This window comes from Ictidomys tridecemlineatus, chromosome 11, assembly GCF_052094955.1.
Source record: "Ictidomys tridecemlineatus isolate mIctTri1 chromosome 11, mIctTri1.hap1, whole genome shotgun sequence".
Classification (NCBI taxonomy): Eukaryota; Metazoa; Chordata; class Mammalia; order Rodentia; family Sciuridae; genus Ictidomys; species Ictidomys tridecemlineatus.
Window position 1 is genome coordinate 84,598,959 of NC_135487.1, and position 13,885 is coordinate 84,612,843.

Below are 13,885 nucleotides of genomic sequence, written 5' to 3' on the forward strand. Positions count from 1 at the left end.
CCAAAGTTAGGAGTACAAGGTTTTGTAGGTTTAGGAATTCAGTTGTTGGTGTAGCTAGTTTTGATCACATTTTTGAAACTGAGATATGTTAATATGTGATTTTAAAACTAGGTTTTTAAAATATGTATTAGGGAATATAACTGTTATCCTGTTTGTCAAGAAATTTTATTTCTGTTAGTCCTTGTTCTATTATTGATTGCCTCATTCAACAAATGTTTATAAATACCTACCATGTATCAAGCTGTAAAGAATGTAGCAATAAAGTTATGCTGTTATAGAATTTACATTCTAGTAGGGTAAGACAGAAAATAAGTATGTCCCATGGAAGTACATTAAGTATAATGAGAATAACAGAGAATAGGGGGAAGGAACATACAAAGTGAGACTGGGGGAAAGATGTTATTTTATCACTGGCGATCTAGGGGAAGGTTGGGAAGTCTGGGAAGTCCTTGCCAATGCAAACAGACATTGGACCAGAATCAGAAGGATGAGGAATGAGCCATAGGAATATCTGGAGAAAAACTAAGTAGTGGGAACAGAAATAAAAACTTGAGGGGAGACTGTTTTTACATGTGTAAGTAAGAGAGCAAGGAGACCAGTGTGGCTTTAGTGGCATGAACACAGGAAAGAGCACTAGGAAATAAATTCTAAGAGCTGATGAGGAATCAGCTCCTGTGGAGCCTTGTAGGCTGTGGTAAGACTGAAAACCTTCTAATGTTTTGAGCAGAGGAGTGACATGAAAGTACATAACTCGGAAGCCCTGTTGATAAATGATGTTTTTTTGATGAACAAGATATTCATCAACACGGGAATTTGGATTTTCTTAGAAGATATTTTATTCCTGGCCTCCAAACTATCTCTGCTCTACAATAAAATACTATTCCTGGTGACCATAATTCCCTCACATAATTTTTCTTCATTCTATGAAAAATATCCACCCTTTCATGCCATTGGCTTTGCTTTTTCCAGACTCTGTATTATCACTTACCCTAAAGTAATACTTTTTCCCTTCAGAGATTCAATCTACTAGCTTGCAACTTCTTTGTTTTATTCTATTTTTTTAAAAATGGCAGATAGGATCCTTAATTGGTCTCTTGGAAGGTGATTGCTTTCACAGATCTCATCATTGATGAATTTTTGGTGGGTTCAGTGATAACCTTAAAATATAAAAATCCTACAATATATGTATGTCCCTAATGCCTCCACACACAAACATGACATTGAGGAATAATATTAATACTATATCTAACTTTTTTGTTTTATCCGAAAACCTCTTGATAGGAAAAAGTTTGCATTTAAATATTCATGTTGGTGTTGAAAAAGTGCTCTTCAACTTTGGAGGAAAATATATAGTAGCTTATATATAAAAACAGCTTTAAACATTCACACTTACATTTTTGAAGCATCGAAAGAGTTTTTGAAGAGTTTGTTGAGTTATAAAAAATTAACCTTGTAATCCTGGGATAAATCCACCTTGTTCATGATTATCTTTTTTATATATTGCCAAAATTAGATTTGCTAATATTTTGTTTAAGATTTAGATCAAGACTGGTATGGTGGTGCATGCCTATAATTGGGAAGTTGAGGTGGAAAGATCACAGTTTCAAGGCCAGCATGGACAAAGTAGAATGATATCTCAAAAAATAAAAAGGGCTGGGGATGTAGTTCAGTCCCCTGGGTTCAATTCCACATTGCAGAAAAAGGAAGGAAAAAAAAAAAGAACAGGCTAATATTTACTATAATGATAATTAAGAGATTGACAGCTGTAAGGTCTTAAGTTGCATTTTATACTTAACTGATCATGGTGGCGGCTATGGCACCTAATAAATTAAGCCAGTAGCACTGTAGGCTCAAAGATGAATTGAATCAGATATTTTACAGGAAATTTGTTCACTGTTCAGCAGATGACATCTGGCATTCAGGATACAAGATAAAAATAGCCTCTGGGAGCTCAGAATCTGGGGGCAGACATGTAAATAAATAAAGGAGAAGAATGTGGTTGGTTTTGTATTATGTAGATCACTGCAACAGCAGAGTCCTGAAGACAGTGAGGTTAGAAAAGAACCAGCAATGCTTCAGCCAGCATACAGGCAACCACAGGAATAAGGTCTTTAAATGCCCATTTAGCTTTTGTTGCTTACATGAAAACACAGTTTAGGGGATGAAAAATCACATTAAAAGCAGAATCACATTAGCAATCTTCAGAAACAGGTAAATAAGAATATATGCACTACACTCTGCATGTGACTATGATAATAACATTTTTATGTCATGTGGTTTACTATATTACATACAACCCCAAAGGTAGCATGGTCTTATATTCCCATTTACACAAAGTTATAGTATTGACTTGTTCACTACTGAACTCTCAAATTAGTGGTTTTTTCCCTCCTTTCCACCAGCATGGAGCTGCTTGTAGATCCCCCTCTGAGCTTCTTGTTTGTTTAGTTTATTTCTTACCTTTGTGCCTTTGTTTCTCCTATACTTTTCTGCCTTCCTTTCTTTGTGTTCCCACGCTAATTTGGGCATATCTCTATCATTGCACAGACAATAATATAGTATAGCTTTTACTTGTGTATTTCTGATCATTTTTGCCTTAGTAATTTAATTTGTAAGCTCTAATAGAGGTCTGTGTAGATTATGAGGTTAGTGTTGTGTATTTCTGTCACCCAAGTATCCTGCACTGCCTTCAATCCAGCAGGGGCTAAATTGAAGGTCATTGGTTTTTTGCAGTGTTTCAAAAACTTTAAAAATTACTAGTAAGCATTTTTTAAATGCTAGATGTTATAGGTGAAATTATATGTACCTCCTTCCCCAAAATTATTCCATCTGCTAACTAGACAGATCCACCTTCCCAAAGGAGTCAAGTAATTGCTGTCGCCATTGGGGCCTTTTCTCTCTGGTTTGCCATAAGCCCTATCACTTCTGTGGCACTAGGCATGTGAGTTCCTAACTCATATGCACTAAATAAATGTTTATATAAGGGCACAGTATAGGAGGTTCTACATATTTCTTTTTCTCTGTTCGTTCCTATCTAGTTCTCTGTTTGTGGTGACTCCTGAATTTATAGCTGCAGACCAATTGTCAATCTCCTATTTGACAAATCTGCTGGGCATCTCAACTTTAACACAGCCAAAGGTGAAATATGGATTTCTTCCCAGCACCAGTGTTCCTCAAGCTCCTTCAGTGACACCATCACCTCCTGTTTTTTGTGTGTGTGTGTGCCAGAAACCTTGGCATCATCATTCATCTCTTTATCCCATATCCAGTCTATCAGATACTTCCTTTCAGCTTCTAAATAGGTCCTGGATAGAAGCATTTCTTATATTCTCCATTACTAGGATCTAGTCTGACCCATGGCAGTGACCTCTTTTTGGTGTCTCTGCTTCCATTCTTGCCTCTTTACTGCTCATTCTCCACTTGGCAGAGTACTTTTTAAAATGAAAATTTATTTTATCTCTTATGTTAAAGTAAGTCTGAAACTTACTTTCCATCACAACCGGAAACTCATTTTTCATCTTCACAGTTGAGTATATTTCAATCTAGGGCCTTTGTATTTGCTGTCACCCCCCTTGGAGTACCCTTTCCCCTCAGAACTTCCCATAATGATCTTCTTACTCAGCTCTAACCTTAAACATCACCCCAAAAGACCTTCCCTGTCCATCCTGATTCAAGCAGCATGCCCATCACACTCTTTTTGTTTTCACATAGCAATGACAACCTAGAATTTTTTTATTTGTAAAATAAGTATGCTCATCTCCATCTTTCCACCAGTAAACAGTAGTCTGGGTGCTGACTGATAGTACTGGTGGATACAGGATATCCATTCACTTAGTAGCCTAGAGGAAGATTTGACATAGTAGGAACTTAGCAAATACTTCTTGATTTTCTGACCAAAACTGATTTCAGAGTTAACTGTGTCATCTTGGTTAAGTCATTTAAGCTTTGAAACTCAGTTCTCTCATCTTCAAAATGAGTTATATTAAATTAAGGAAACCAATTTTTTTATTCCAACACACTGTATTAATTTGTTCCATTGTTAATCACACATGCTTTCCATAAATCCTTAAGAACTTGTAAATGAGAAAAGTCCCTGCTCCTGAGAAGAAAATTGATGTCCCTAATTAGAATGTCATGAGATAAGTATCAATGTCTTTTTAGGTCTTTGGGTCACAGAGGATGTAGGTAAAGGGGATGAGAGGTGGTTCTTCAGTACGGGATCTTCTGCAGTTATCGCTGTATGAAGGATGTTAGCCTCACAAAATGCGCATTGACATATCTGAATTTTATTTCCAGTGTTAATGAATCATCCCATGACCTTAATATTTACCTTTTTACTTCAGTGATCATGTCTGTAAAATGGAAATGAGGCTAATAATTGCACTCAGCATTTTTTAATTGGGATTTGGGAATAGCTGCCTACAGAGCTAGCTGGGTTGAATGAAGAACTATGAGATGACTTCATTTTAGAAGCAGTTTTTGGTGGTATTCATGATCTATGCTTGAAAGTTTCCACCTTCTTTATACCGCATTCCTGAAAGAATGCATGCTCCAGAGTATGCATCTAGCCAGTTCAGTCTGTTCCAGAGCTCAGGCTCCCTGGTCTTCCATTTTTACTGCCCCATTTCCAAGCTTAAGAAGCAGCTATTTCATCATTGGTGAATCTCTGTTTTTCAATAGCATGTCCTCCTCTAGGTTGCATTTAACAATGACAAGAATGATTATTTTATGCCCTCTGAGTTCCTAGAGCCATAAAAAATGAATCATAGCTATTTAGAAGAAAGTGCTGTCTTTGGGATATTCTTATGTAGTTTCCTAAAAGTTATCAACTTTGCATAATTCCTGTCCCTTCCAATCATATTGATGCCCTGGAGCTTTGGCTGTATTCAGTTTTATTTTTCACAATTAAAGCCAGTATCTGATATAGTTTTTAAATAAAATTTAAAAAAAATACTTGTAACCTAATTATTTTTTTAAATATTTATTTTGTTTTAGTTGTAGTTGGACACAATACCTTTATTTCACTTATTTATTTTTATGTGTTGCTGAGGATCGAACCCAGGTTTCACATGTGCAATGTGAGCGCTTTACTGCTGAGCCACAACCCCATCCCCAACCTAATTATTTCTAATCCTTTTTAGTTTTTTTTTAATGTTGGCAAGTATGTTATTTACTATTTTGAAGGAAGTAAGAAGTATACCAGTTGTATTTGATTAGAGGAATAAGAGTTGAAAACATTTACCCACTCATCAGACTGGAAATACTTGTTTTAGAGTGAAAAGGTAACCAAATGTTTCTTTTAGTTGATATGAAATTTTTCTTGGCTAACTCCAGGCTCTGAGTGAGTTCCCTTTTGTGGACTATGGTTGCAAAAGAATGTAATCCTACAAGGTAGCCAAATCATGTACATCTCAATCTACACTTTGATTTTCATTGAAAGTCTTAGAGAAGAAAGCTATGAGTCCTGATTGTTTAAAAATCCTTAAAAGTATTATTATTTGACCAAGTCTAATTAAACTGTTAAATGATTATCTCAGTTTAAATTTTTAACATTTTTGTGACTTTTCGAGTGTCAGCCAGTAATAAAAGAGTAATTTCCCGAATTTTTACCTTTTCTAGTTATTCCCTTAAACTATTATTTATTAAATGCTTATTATGTGTCAGGCACAAACTAGCATTTTATGTAAATATATCTCATTTCATTCATATAACCAAGTTCTGAAATACATGCTGTTATCCTAATCTTACAACAGACAAAACCTGAGGTTCAGAGTGGTAACTTGCCCAGGGTCATTCAGTCAGTCCTCAGTAGAAAATGTACTGAATAAAGGTTGACCTTTCACTTTTCTAACTCTGAATTTGGATCTGTATGACCATAGAGACTTTTCATCTGCTTATGTGAAACCTGAAATAGTAACCTCAGATATATTCAGGGCAATAGTTGCTAAAAAAATAAAAAAAAATTGTAGAAAAGTCGTAATGGTCCTATTATATTACAGAGTAGAAGATATCAGCAAATATTCTTTTTTCCTCTTTTTCTCTCCAGACTATAGTCTTGAGTTTACTAATGAGGTCAATTGGAAATAAGAACACCATTTTATTGGGTCTAGGATTTCAAATATTACAGCTGGCATGGTATGGCTTTGGTTCAGAACCTTGGTATGTATAAATATTTTAGTGTTTGTTTTCTTAATTTTGGCATTTATCTTTGTTTCCCTTTATTTGCTTTTCATTTGCTTTTCAACCAAGGCATAGATTTTAATCTGTCTCTTGCTGTACTTTTCATTCTAAACATATAGTTCAGTCTCCCTCTTATGTACTCAACACTCTCCTAGAGTGACTTGAAGACACAAAGAGGACATTTCATAATTAAATGGCTGGCTGAATTTTTGCATGAGATTATTGAGCTTTTGAATATCTAAAGAGCATTTAATTAAGATCAGAGATCAGTTTGTCACTAGGGAAAGCACACTATTCCACAGCAATAAAGCCCTGAAAGTTAGCATAATTTACCTTTTTTTGTTTTTCTGGTAGGAAAAAAAAAATGCTGTGTAAAACCAGAGGTAGTCCCTGATGGCACAGGAGAAGTGAACAAAGTCCAGTTGCTTTGATCCCAGTTTCATGTTGTCTCAGCTTTTCCTGCAGGAAGCTGATGATTTGCACAACTAGCCACCTCATCTCTAGACTTGGGTAGAATTTGTTCTGATGGGCAATTTCTTTTCCAGTCTAGTTTTTACAAAGAGGTGCTAACAACTTATCTGAGACATTTCTTTTAAATATCAAGCCAGGAGCATCCAGGCTACTTTCTTTACAAGTGAAGAATTAGATAAAATCAGTGATGTCTTTATACTGAGTATCAAGTCCATGGGAAATTTGATGAAGTCTTGCTCACTTCACACATTTAGAAGCATCTGATGATATTTATTTATCTGTATTATACATTATCCTCAACATAACTTCTCAAATTCCTGCAGAAATAATGTCTGACACACTTTAGTTTGGAACATGATATCCCAATTTTATTTTAAAACCTTACACTATTTTTGTAAGAGACTGTTCTTTTAGTTGTAGATGGACACAATATCTTTGATTATTTTTTTTATGTGGTGCTGGGATCGAACCCAGTGCTTCATACATGCTCAGCAAGCATTCTACCACTGAGTCACAACCCTGGCCTGAGAGATTGTTCTTTTTTGAGACTATATAAACAGGGTTAGACTTTTAAGAGATTTTCTCAGTCACTTAGAAAGGAATAGGATAATTCTTTTCCTTGTACTGGCTTGATTTTTAAGCATGTATTTTAATTTTGACAGGTACAGTGGAAAAGACTCACTTTTGTTTTACTGCTTTAATTACAGGATGATGTGGGCTGCTGGAGCAGTAGCAGCCATGTCTAGCATTACCTTTCCAGCTGTTAGTGCACTTGTTTCACGAACTGCTGATGCTGATCAACAGGGTGAGTTAATAGGAACCAACGAAAATTATTTAAAAGCAAAGAATATTCTGATCCTGTTTTCTCCCTCACAAAAGTACGAAACATGAATGTATTTTTAAGGTACAGAATTTTCACATTGCTATCAGTGGTAAATAGGAAAAGCAGATTCTAGAATATTACCTTATTGAGGATATATATAATCTCTTATCTTTTGCCTTTGTATATATAGCCCTGTCTGTTCCCTTGCTAGAAAATTTAATAAAGAAGTTCACTAAACATTTGTTGTTTGCTGTGTTGTGCTAGACACCTTGGGAGATATGTTCATAGCCCTTTTATCCAATCTTATGGTTTCAGTTACCAAACTATAAACAAACTATAAACATGAAAGGCTCATGATTTTGTGGTGGGAGCATTTAATTTTGGGAATCCCAAGAGATGAAGGAATAATTCTTTTAAAAGAGTATGTTTTATCTGATCATAAGAAAAAAATAAAAACAGTGATGTTGCAAAAGAATAGCAGTGGTCACTTAGTGAAATGAGGAAAAGTCTATGGCCAAAGAAAGCTACAGTTTAAACTGAATAGAAGATTATAGAGAGATATATGTATTTTACTAAAAAGGGGTCTTGAATAGCTGCTTGGATACCAAGTTTTAACAGTCTCACTTCTGAACTCATGCATGACTGGTTTTTAACCAAGGATATTTGGAAAGCTATAATCTAGGGAAATAAAGTAGTTTTGCCTAGTTGTTTCTATGTTCATTCTATATATGATTCCATCTGAGCTCATGTTTGCATAGGATAGCACACCAAATGCACTTTGGCTTCCAAGTTTTTAATGCCATTGCAGTAATTGCAAGTGTTTATTAAATGCCTTGATTTCAGATTTATTTCATATTTGTACTGGTTTTTACAGGAGGAAAAAATGGGTGGCATACTAAATGATTTCTTTAAACAATGTAGGTGTTGTTCAAGGAATGATAACAGGAATTCGAGGATTGTGCAATGGTCTGGGACCAGCCCTTTATGGATTTATTTTCTACATCTTCCACGTGGAACTTAAAGAACTGCCAATAACAGGAACAGATTTGGGGACAAACACAAGTCCTCAGCACCACTTTGAACAGGTAATTTCTTCTTTCACATATTTATTTGGCCAGTAAAGATGGTATTTTTTGATCATAAAAAGCTTTCGAGGGGCTGGGGTCATGGCTCAGTGGTAGAGTCCTCTCCTAGCATGTATGAGGCACCACATTAAAAAATAAAGATATTGTGTCTGTCTACAACTTAAAAAAAAAAACTTTTGAGATTCTTATTTTAACTTTTGACATTTAAAACTCAAGTCTAAAGGACTGTGTTCTCATTGTGAAATTATGCAAACCTTTTTCTTTTCCCTTGCTTACATTTCTTTTGTTTATTACAAAATTAATTAATCAAATTAATCTTAAATTTTCACTTAAAAAAAGTTGTAATCAATAATGCATGATACAGTTTTTACATGTGAAAGAATCACTCTTTACTTTTCCTGGAAAAAAAATAACTTAATGCCCACATTTTTTTCTCCTTTGAATTTCCAAGCTTAGTACCTTTTCATGACAAAATTCTTTGTATTGACAGATTCTATTCAAATATCATTACACACCTCAGGCTGTGATATAAATACATCAGAATTGCCATTCTCTGTGCATACCTTTTCAAGAATGAAAAATTATATAAAGCCTGGTTTGCCAAATCTACATCTAATGGCACATGTTAGTCATTTCCCTACAATGCTGCTTATGTTTCCTGAGTCCTCTGTGATATCCCAGCCTTCTGAACAGAAAGTCAGTTACATGGGTCTTTGTTCATTTGTTTGCGTTTCCTTCCTTACACCTAAAAACGTGAGAACCAAGCATCATTGATCATTGTAGCCAATAGAAACGGCTCCCTGGCTTCCTCACAGCATTAACCTTAAAACCAACCAAGCCTACTTCTTTCCTGTGGGCCACACAAAAGTACAATTAGCAGTGTAAGTTTTTGTTAATAAATATAATTTGGGGATAATTTAAAATTGTTTCTTTTCATTACCTGTGTTTTTCTAACTTTCAGGCATTTGAGCATATAATTACTTTTCTGAAAGAAAATGATAACTGATTCTACCGCTGTAGTTATTAATATTATATGCTACCTGATTGTACTTTTGAGATAATGGTTTTCCAGGACTAACAAATTAAGTGAGGACTCTAGAACCTGTTTCATATTTTGTGCTAAAAGTTATGGCATTTTTGTATAGGCTTTTTTGCCAATTGTTATTCCCAGAATTTTATAGTGAGAGTTTAAGTGCCACTTTTCTCTGGAAAACAGAATGCATTTTATAACTATGGCTTTCATGAAGAATTGAGTCATTGGCTTGTAACTGATAGCAGTCAGTTATTACTAAAAAAAAAAATAAGCAATTTCTTAAGAACAAGAGTATTTGTACAAAAATCCTAATTGTTCTTTTCTTCCTCAGAATTCCATAATCCCTGGCCCCCCCTTTCTCTTTGGAGCCTGTTCGGTATTGCTGGCTCTGCTTGTTGCCTTGTTTATTCCAGAACATACCAATTTAAGCTTACGGTCCAGCAGTTGGAGAAAGCACTGTGGCAGTCACAGCCATCCTCATAGTACACAAGCGCCAGGAGAGGCCAAAGAACCTTTACTCCAGGACACAAATGTGTGATGACTGAAATCAGGAAGATTTTCTATCAGCACCCAGGTCTTAGTTTTCACCTGTAGTTCTGGATGTACATTCCATCTCCATCTGCAGTGTACTTTAAGATTGTCTTAAGAAATTATCTGCATGAACTCCGTGGGAACTAAAGAAGGAACCGGACAGTTTTCCAAAGATGTTACAATTTCTTTTGAAAAGAAACCTTTTGTTTATTAGCACCAATTTCTTGCCACTAAACTGTTTTATTATACATCCTTTAATTAAAAACTATATATGTAACTTCTTAGATATTAGCATATGTCTCTGCTACCATTTCCTTAAGGTGTTGAGCTTTAACTCTATTTATGCTGACTCTCAGACAGAGTAGATAGTATGGTTGTGGACCTGTTCATTTTAACATTGTAAAATCGAGTCAGATTTTAATATTGTAAAATCTTGGGTCAAATAATTCAAAGCCTTAATGCAGATGCACTAAAATAAAGAAATGATAAATGAATTGTTTGCATTATAAAAAAAAACTTAAAATTGTACTAAAATCTGAATCATGTTTCAAGCTTGTTTGCAATAATTTTATTTTAAGCATATTCACTACTGTTTTTGAAGTGAAAAATATCAGCCATTTAGAATTTAAATTGGGGTGGTTAGAGCCTGTAATTCTAAAAATTCTGGCTCAGATTTGTTCCCCAGCTTGTTCTTATACCACTATTCTTTTAATGTTTGCATAATCATAAAAACCTCAACACTTGAATACATAATCTAAAATTATATAGCAAAGCTGGTAGCCTTGAAAATGTTAATGTGATATCTATATGTAGATAAATATATATAGTGGCCTTTCAGGACTGTCACAGTAACACTTTATTTACAGAGCTAATGTTTGTCCTAAATTTTCAGGACCCTAGGAGAGAGCTTTATACAATTATTGATGTGAATTTCTCTAAAGTGTATATTTTTGTGTCCAGTTATATTATTTAAAAAAAGTGTTACTTTGTAAAAATTGTACATAAAGTATTGTATAGTTTACACTGTTTTCATCTTGTGTGTGGTTATTGCCTAATGCTTTTTAAACCTGGAACATTCACTATGGTTAAATAAGGTCTTAAAAATGTAAATATTCTGTTAATAAAATTAAATATTTTAATGATTTTTTTAAAAAAAGTCTTGATCTATGAGTCCAGATACAGCCGGTTTTAGCTTTGTTACCATGATCACTTTTATACTAACAAGTCTTATACTAACAAGATTTAACCTTTCTCTGAATCATTCCTTTTCATTCACTATACAATGCAAGTGTACTTTGATTTTCCAAACAGATCAAATTCTGTTTCTTTTTCTACATATCATACTCCCAAAGTAATTTTATTTTTATGTAATGCTGAGGACCGAACCCAGTGCCTCACACATTCTAGGCGAGCGCTCTAACACTAAGCCACAGTCCCAGCCCTCCCAAAGTAATTTTAATACTTTATTAACAAAGCTCAGTTTATAGAAATAACATTAAATGTAACCTTTGGATTATTAACACATGTACAATTTTATACTGGAATACAATTTCAAATAAAAGAGGTAGAGCAAAAAATTATCACTCAGAAGTCTACATATGTACATTTAATACAAACAGTCTTTAGTAAGTTAATGTCAGAATGATCTCTATCCTATCTTAGAAATTCAATTTCAATTTATGTATATGGAAAAGGACACATTAAAAAAAAAGCTACCTGTGGGTCGTATATTCCATCCAAACCCTGTCACAGTGGTTTTTTATATATATTACATAGTATTTACAACAAAGCAGATTCTTATGTTACCAAAAGACTTCTTTCCAGAATAAGTGCTTTCAAGTTATTGTAACTTGAGTATTCTTACTAATATAGTATATCTAATAGAGGGAGAAAAAAAGTTGCTACCTAATACTAGTTACTCAATATTCTGTTTAGATCCCTCACTTAAAGATAATTGCCAGCAATTTCAAAGTATAAGTATTTTAAAAATATTTAGCAACAATTCTTATGAACCCAGTGATATAGGTATGTCATTATCACAAGCAATGAGTTTCAAAATTTGCAAACAAATTTAGGTTATTTTTGAGAATGTACTCTGTATTGGATGGTTGTCAACAAGAAGATAATGGGCTCTATGATCCTGGGTGAAATTTTTTAAATCACCTAATTTTTTTCCATAGGAATTGTTCTTAACCTGAAACTTTTAGTAATGGGGAAGAGAAGAAAGTTTTAACAGTTTTGTCTACTTTGTCAAGTAAACATTAAAAGGAAGCCATGTTCTGGTATTTTAGAAACAAAGACAATGAATATCCATGATGCACTTCTAGTAAAGATTTTGTATAGAGCTATTAAAACCAAATCCCACTGATACAGATTTAACTGCATAACAATAAAACTTCCAATTAAGGAGAAGGACAGGATGGGTATAAACTTATAGAAAACACTAAAATCCTATAAATGGTTCAGCTCCAGTGTAAAAGTACCATATACTAATTTGGTCATGTAAAAATATTATCCAAATTATTTACTTTTCTAATGTGCTGGTGATGGAACCCAAGGCCTTATGCATATGCAAGCCTTTTGCCACCAAGCTACTTCCTAGCCCTTTTATTTTTTTTGACACAGGGTCTCACCAAATTGCCCATGCTGGCCTTGAACTTGTGATCCTCCTGCCTCAGCCTCCGGAGTAGCTGGGAATGCAGGCATGTGTCACCACACCTGGCCTAATAAGCACATCAAAAGTTATTTAACAGACTTAACTGCTAACTTACATGTTACAAGAAAAACACTCATATTTGCTTGCTATGAAGGTTTAATTCATTTCACTCAAGGTAGCTTTAGGACTTTTCCCTTTAATATCAATATCAATAATAGAGATAATCTTAAGAGAAAATCTATTTCCTCATAATCCTCAGGTGGCAAACTTAACACATTTTATCAATGAAAACAATAAACTGAATTATTAGCATTCTTTGGTTTCTTTCATAGTATTATTTTCTTGTGCAGGCTGCAATTTACTCATACCTTCTAAATGATTAGAATATCCTCTGTAAGGATCATCTCTTCCCTTAGAACTGAAATTCTAATAATTAGTTTAAAATTCATCCTGTTATTTTGTAAAACAACATGTTTACAGACCAAAATATCTTTTACTCGGCATCTTTACCAATCCCTGAACATAAATTTATTGTTTTTTTAACTGTGTGCTATAAATCCAGTAGTAGTATTAAGGATCTAAACAGTCTAATGGTAGGTAGCTCAAGTAAAATCTGAAACTTGCCTGGTTAGGATTTGACTTCTGCCTGTTAAGATATTTTTAAAACACCTGAGTTTCTGAAATGTCAACAGAAAGTAAAAAGACAATGCTAGAATTAACTGTTTGGTAACTGCCCAGGAAAATAGGCCGAAGATGTAGAGGGGAGCACTGTGGGTTTGGAAGATGTCTGCATCACTCCTAGATTGCTATCTTTCTGATGATCTGCAAATGAAACAACAAAGATTATCATTTTAGTCTTTATGTATACACACTACAAAAAATTCAGTCCAGAAATGTCTTTTCTCACCTGAATTACTAAACAGATTCTGGCTCAGTCCACGTAAAGGAATGCTATCTTCTCTTTTCTTCAAGTATTTAGATTCCAATCCTAAATTTTCACCACTTAAAAAAAATATATATTATTTTTTCAAAGTCTGATTTTTTTCTTTATTAGCTAATTTTTAAGGTTTGCCTAATGTATCTACACAAACAAGTTTAGCATCCTT

At 34.1% G+C, this 13,885-nt stretch overlaps 2 protein-coding genes across 3 annotated transcripts in view; one reads left to right on the forward strand and one right to left on the reverse strand.

The window, feature by feature from the left end:
• Nucleotides 1–11,279, forward strand: part of Slc71a1 (solute carrier family 71 member 1) — a 36,125-nt gene extending 24,846 nt beyond the window's left edge. Inside the window, exons 9-12 of one of the 2 annotated variants that reach the window (XM_005339680.4) lie at nucleotides 6,047–6,159; nucleotides 7,359–7,456; nucleotides 8,396–8,559; nucleotides 9,924–11,279. In XM_005339680.4, the coding sequence (XP_005339737.1) occupies nucleotides 6,047–6,159; nucleotides 7,359–7,456; nucleotides 8,396–8,559; nucleotides 9,924–10,130 (582 nt within the window). In that variant the 3' untranslated portion in view covers nucleotides 10,131–11,279. The remainder of the gene's footprint in view (nucleotides 1–6,046; nucleotides 6,160–7,358; nucleotides 7,457–8,395; nucleotides 8,560–9,923) is intronic. The other variant, XM_078026816.1, reaches the window with a different exon arrangement.
• Nucleotides 11,280–12,917: 1,638 nt separating this feature from the next.
• The window catches only part of Sass6 (SAS-6 centriolar assembly protein), a 40,638-nt gene continuing 39,670 nt past the window's right edge, over nucleotides 12,918–13,885 (reverse strand). Inside the window, exons 16-17 of the mRNA XM_005339681.5 lie at nucleotides 13,687–13,781; nucleotides 12,918–13,601 (exon numbers count right to left, since the gene is read on the reverse strand). Coding sequence (XP_005339738.1) covers nucleotides 13,495–13,601; nucleotides 13,687–13,781 — 202 coding nt within the window. The 3' untranslated portion in view covers nucleotides 12,918–13,494. The remainder of the gene's footprint in view (nucleotides 13,602–13,686; nucleotides 13,782–13,885) is intronic.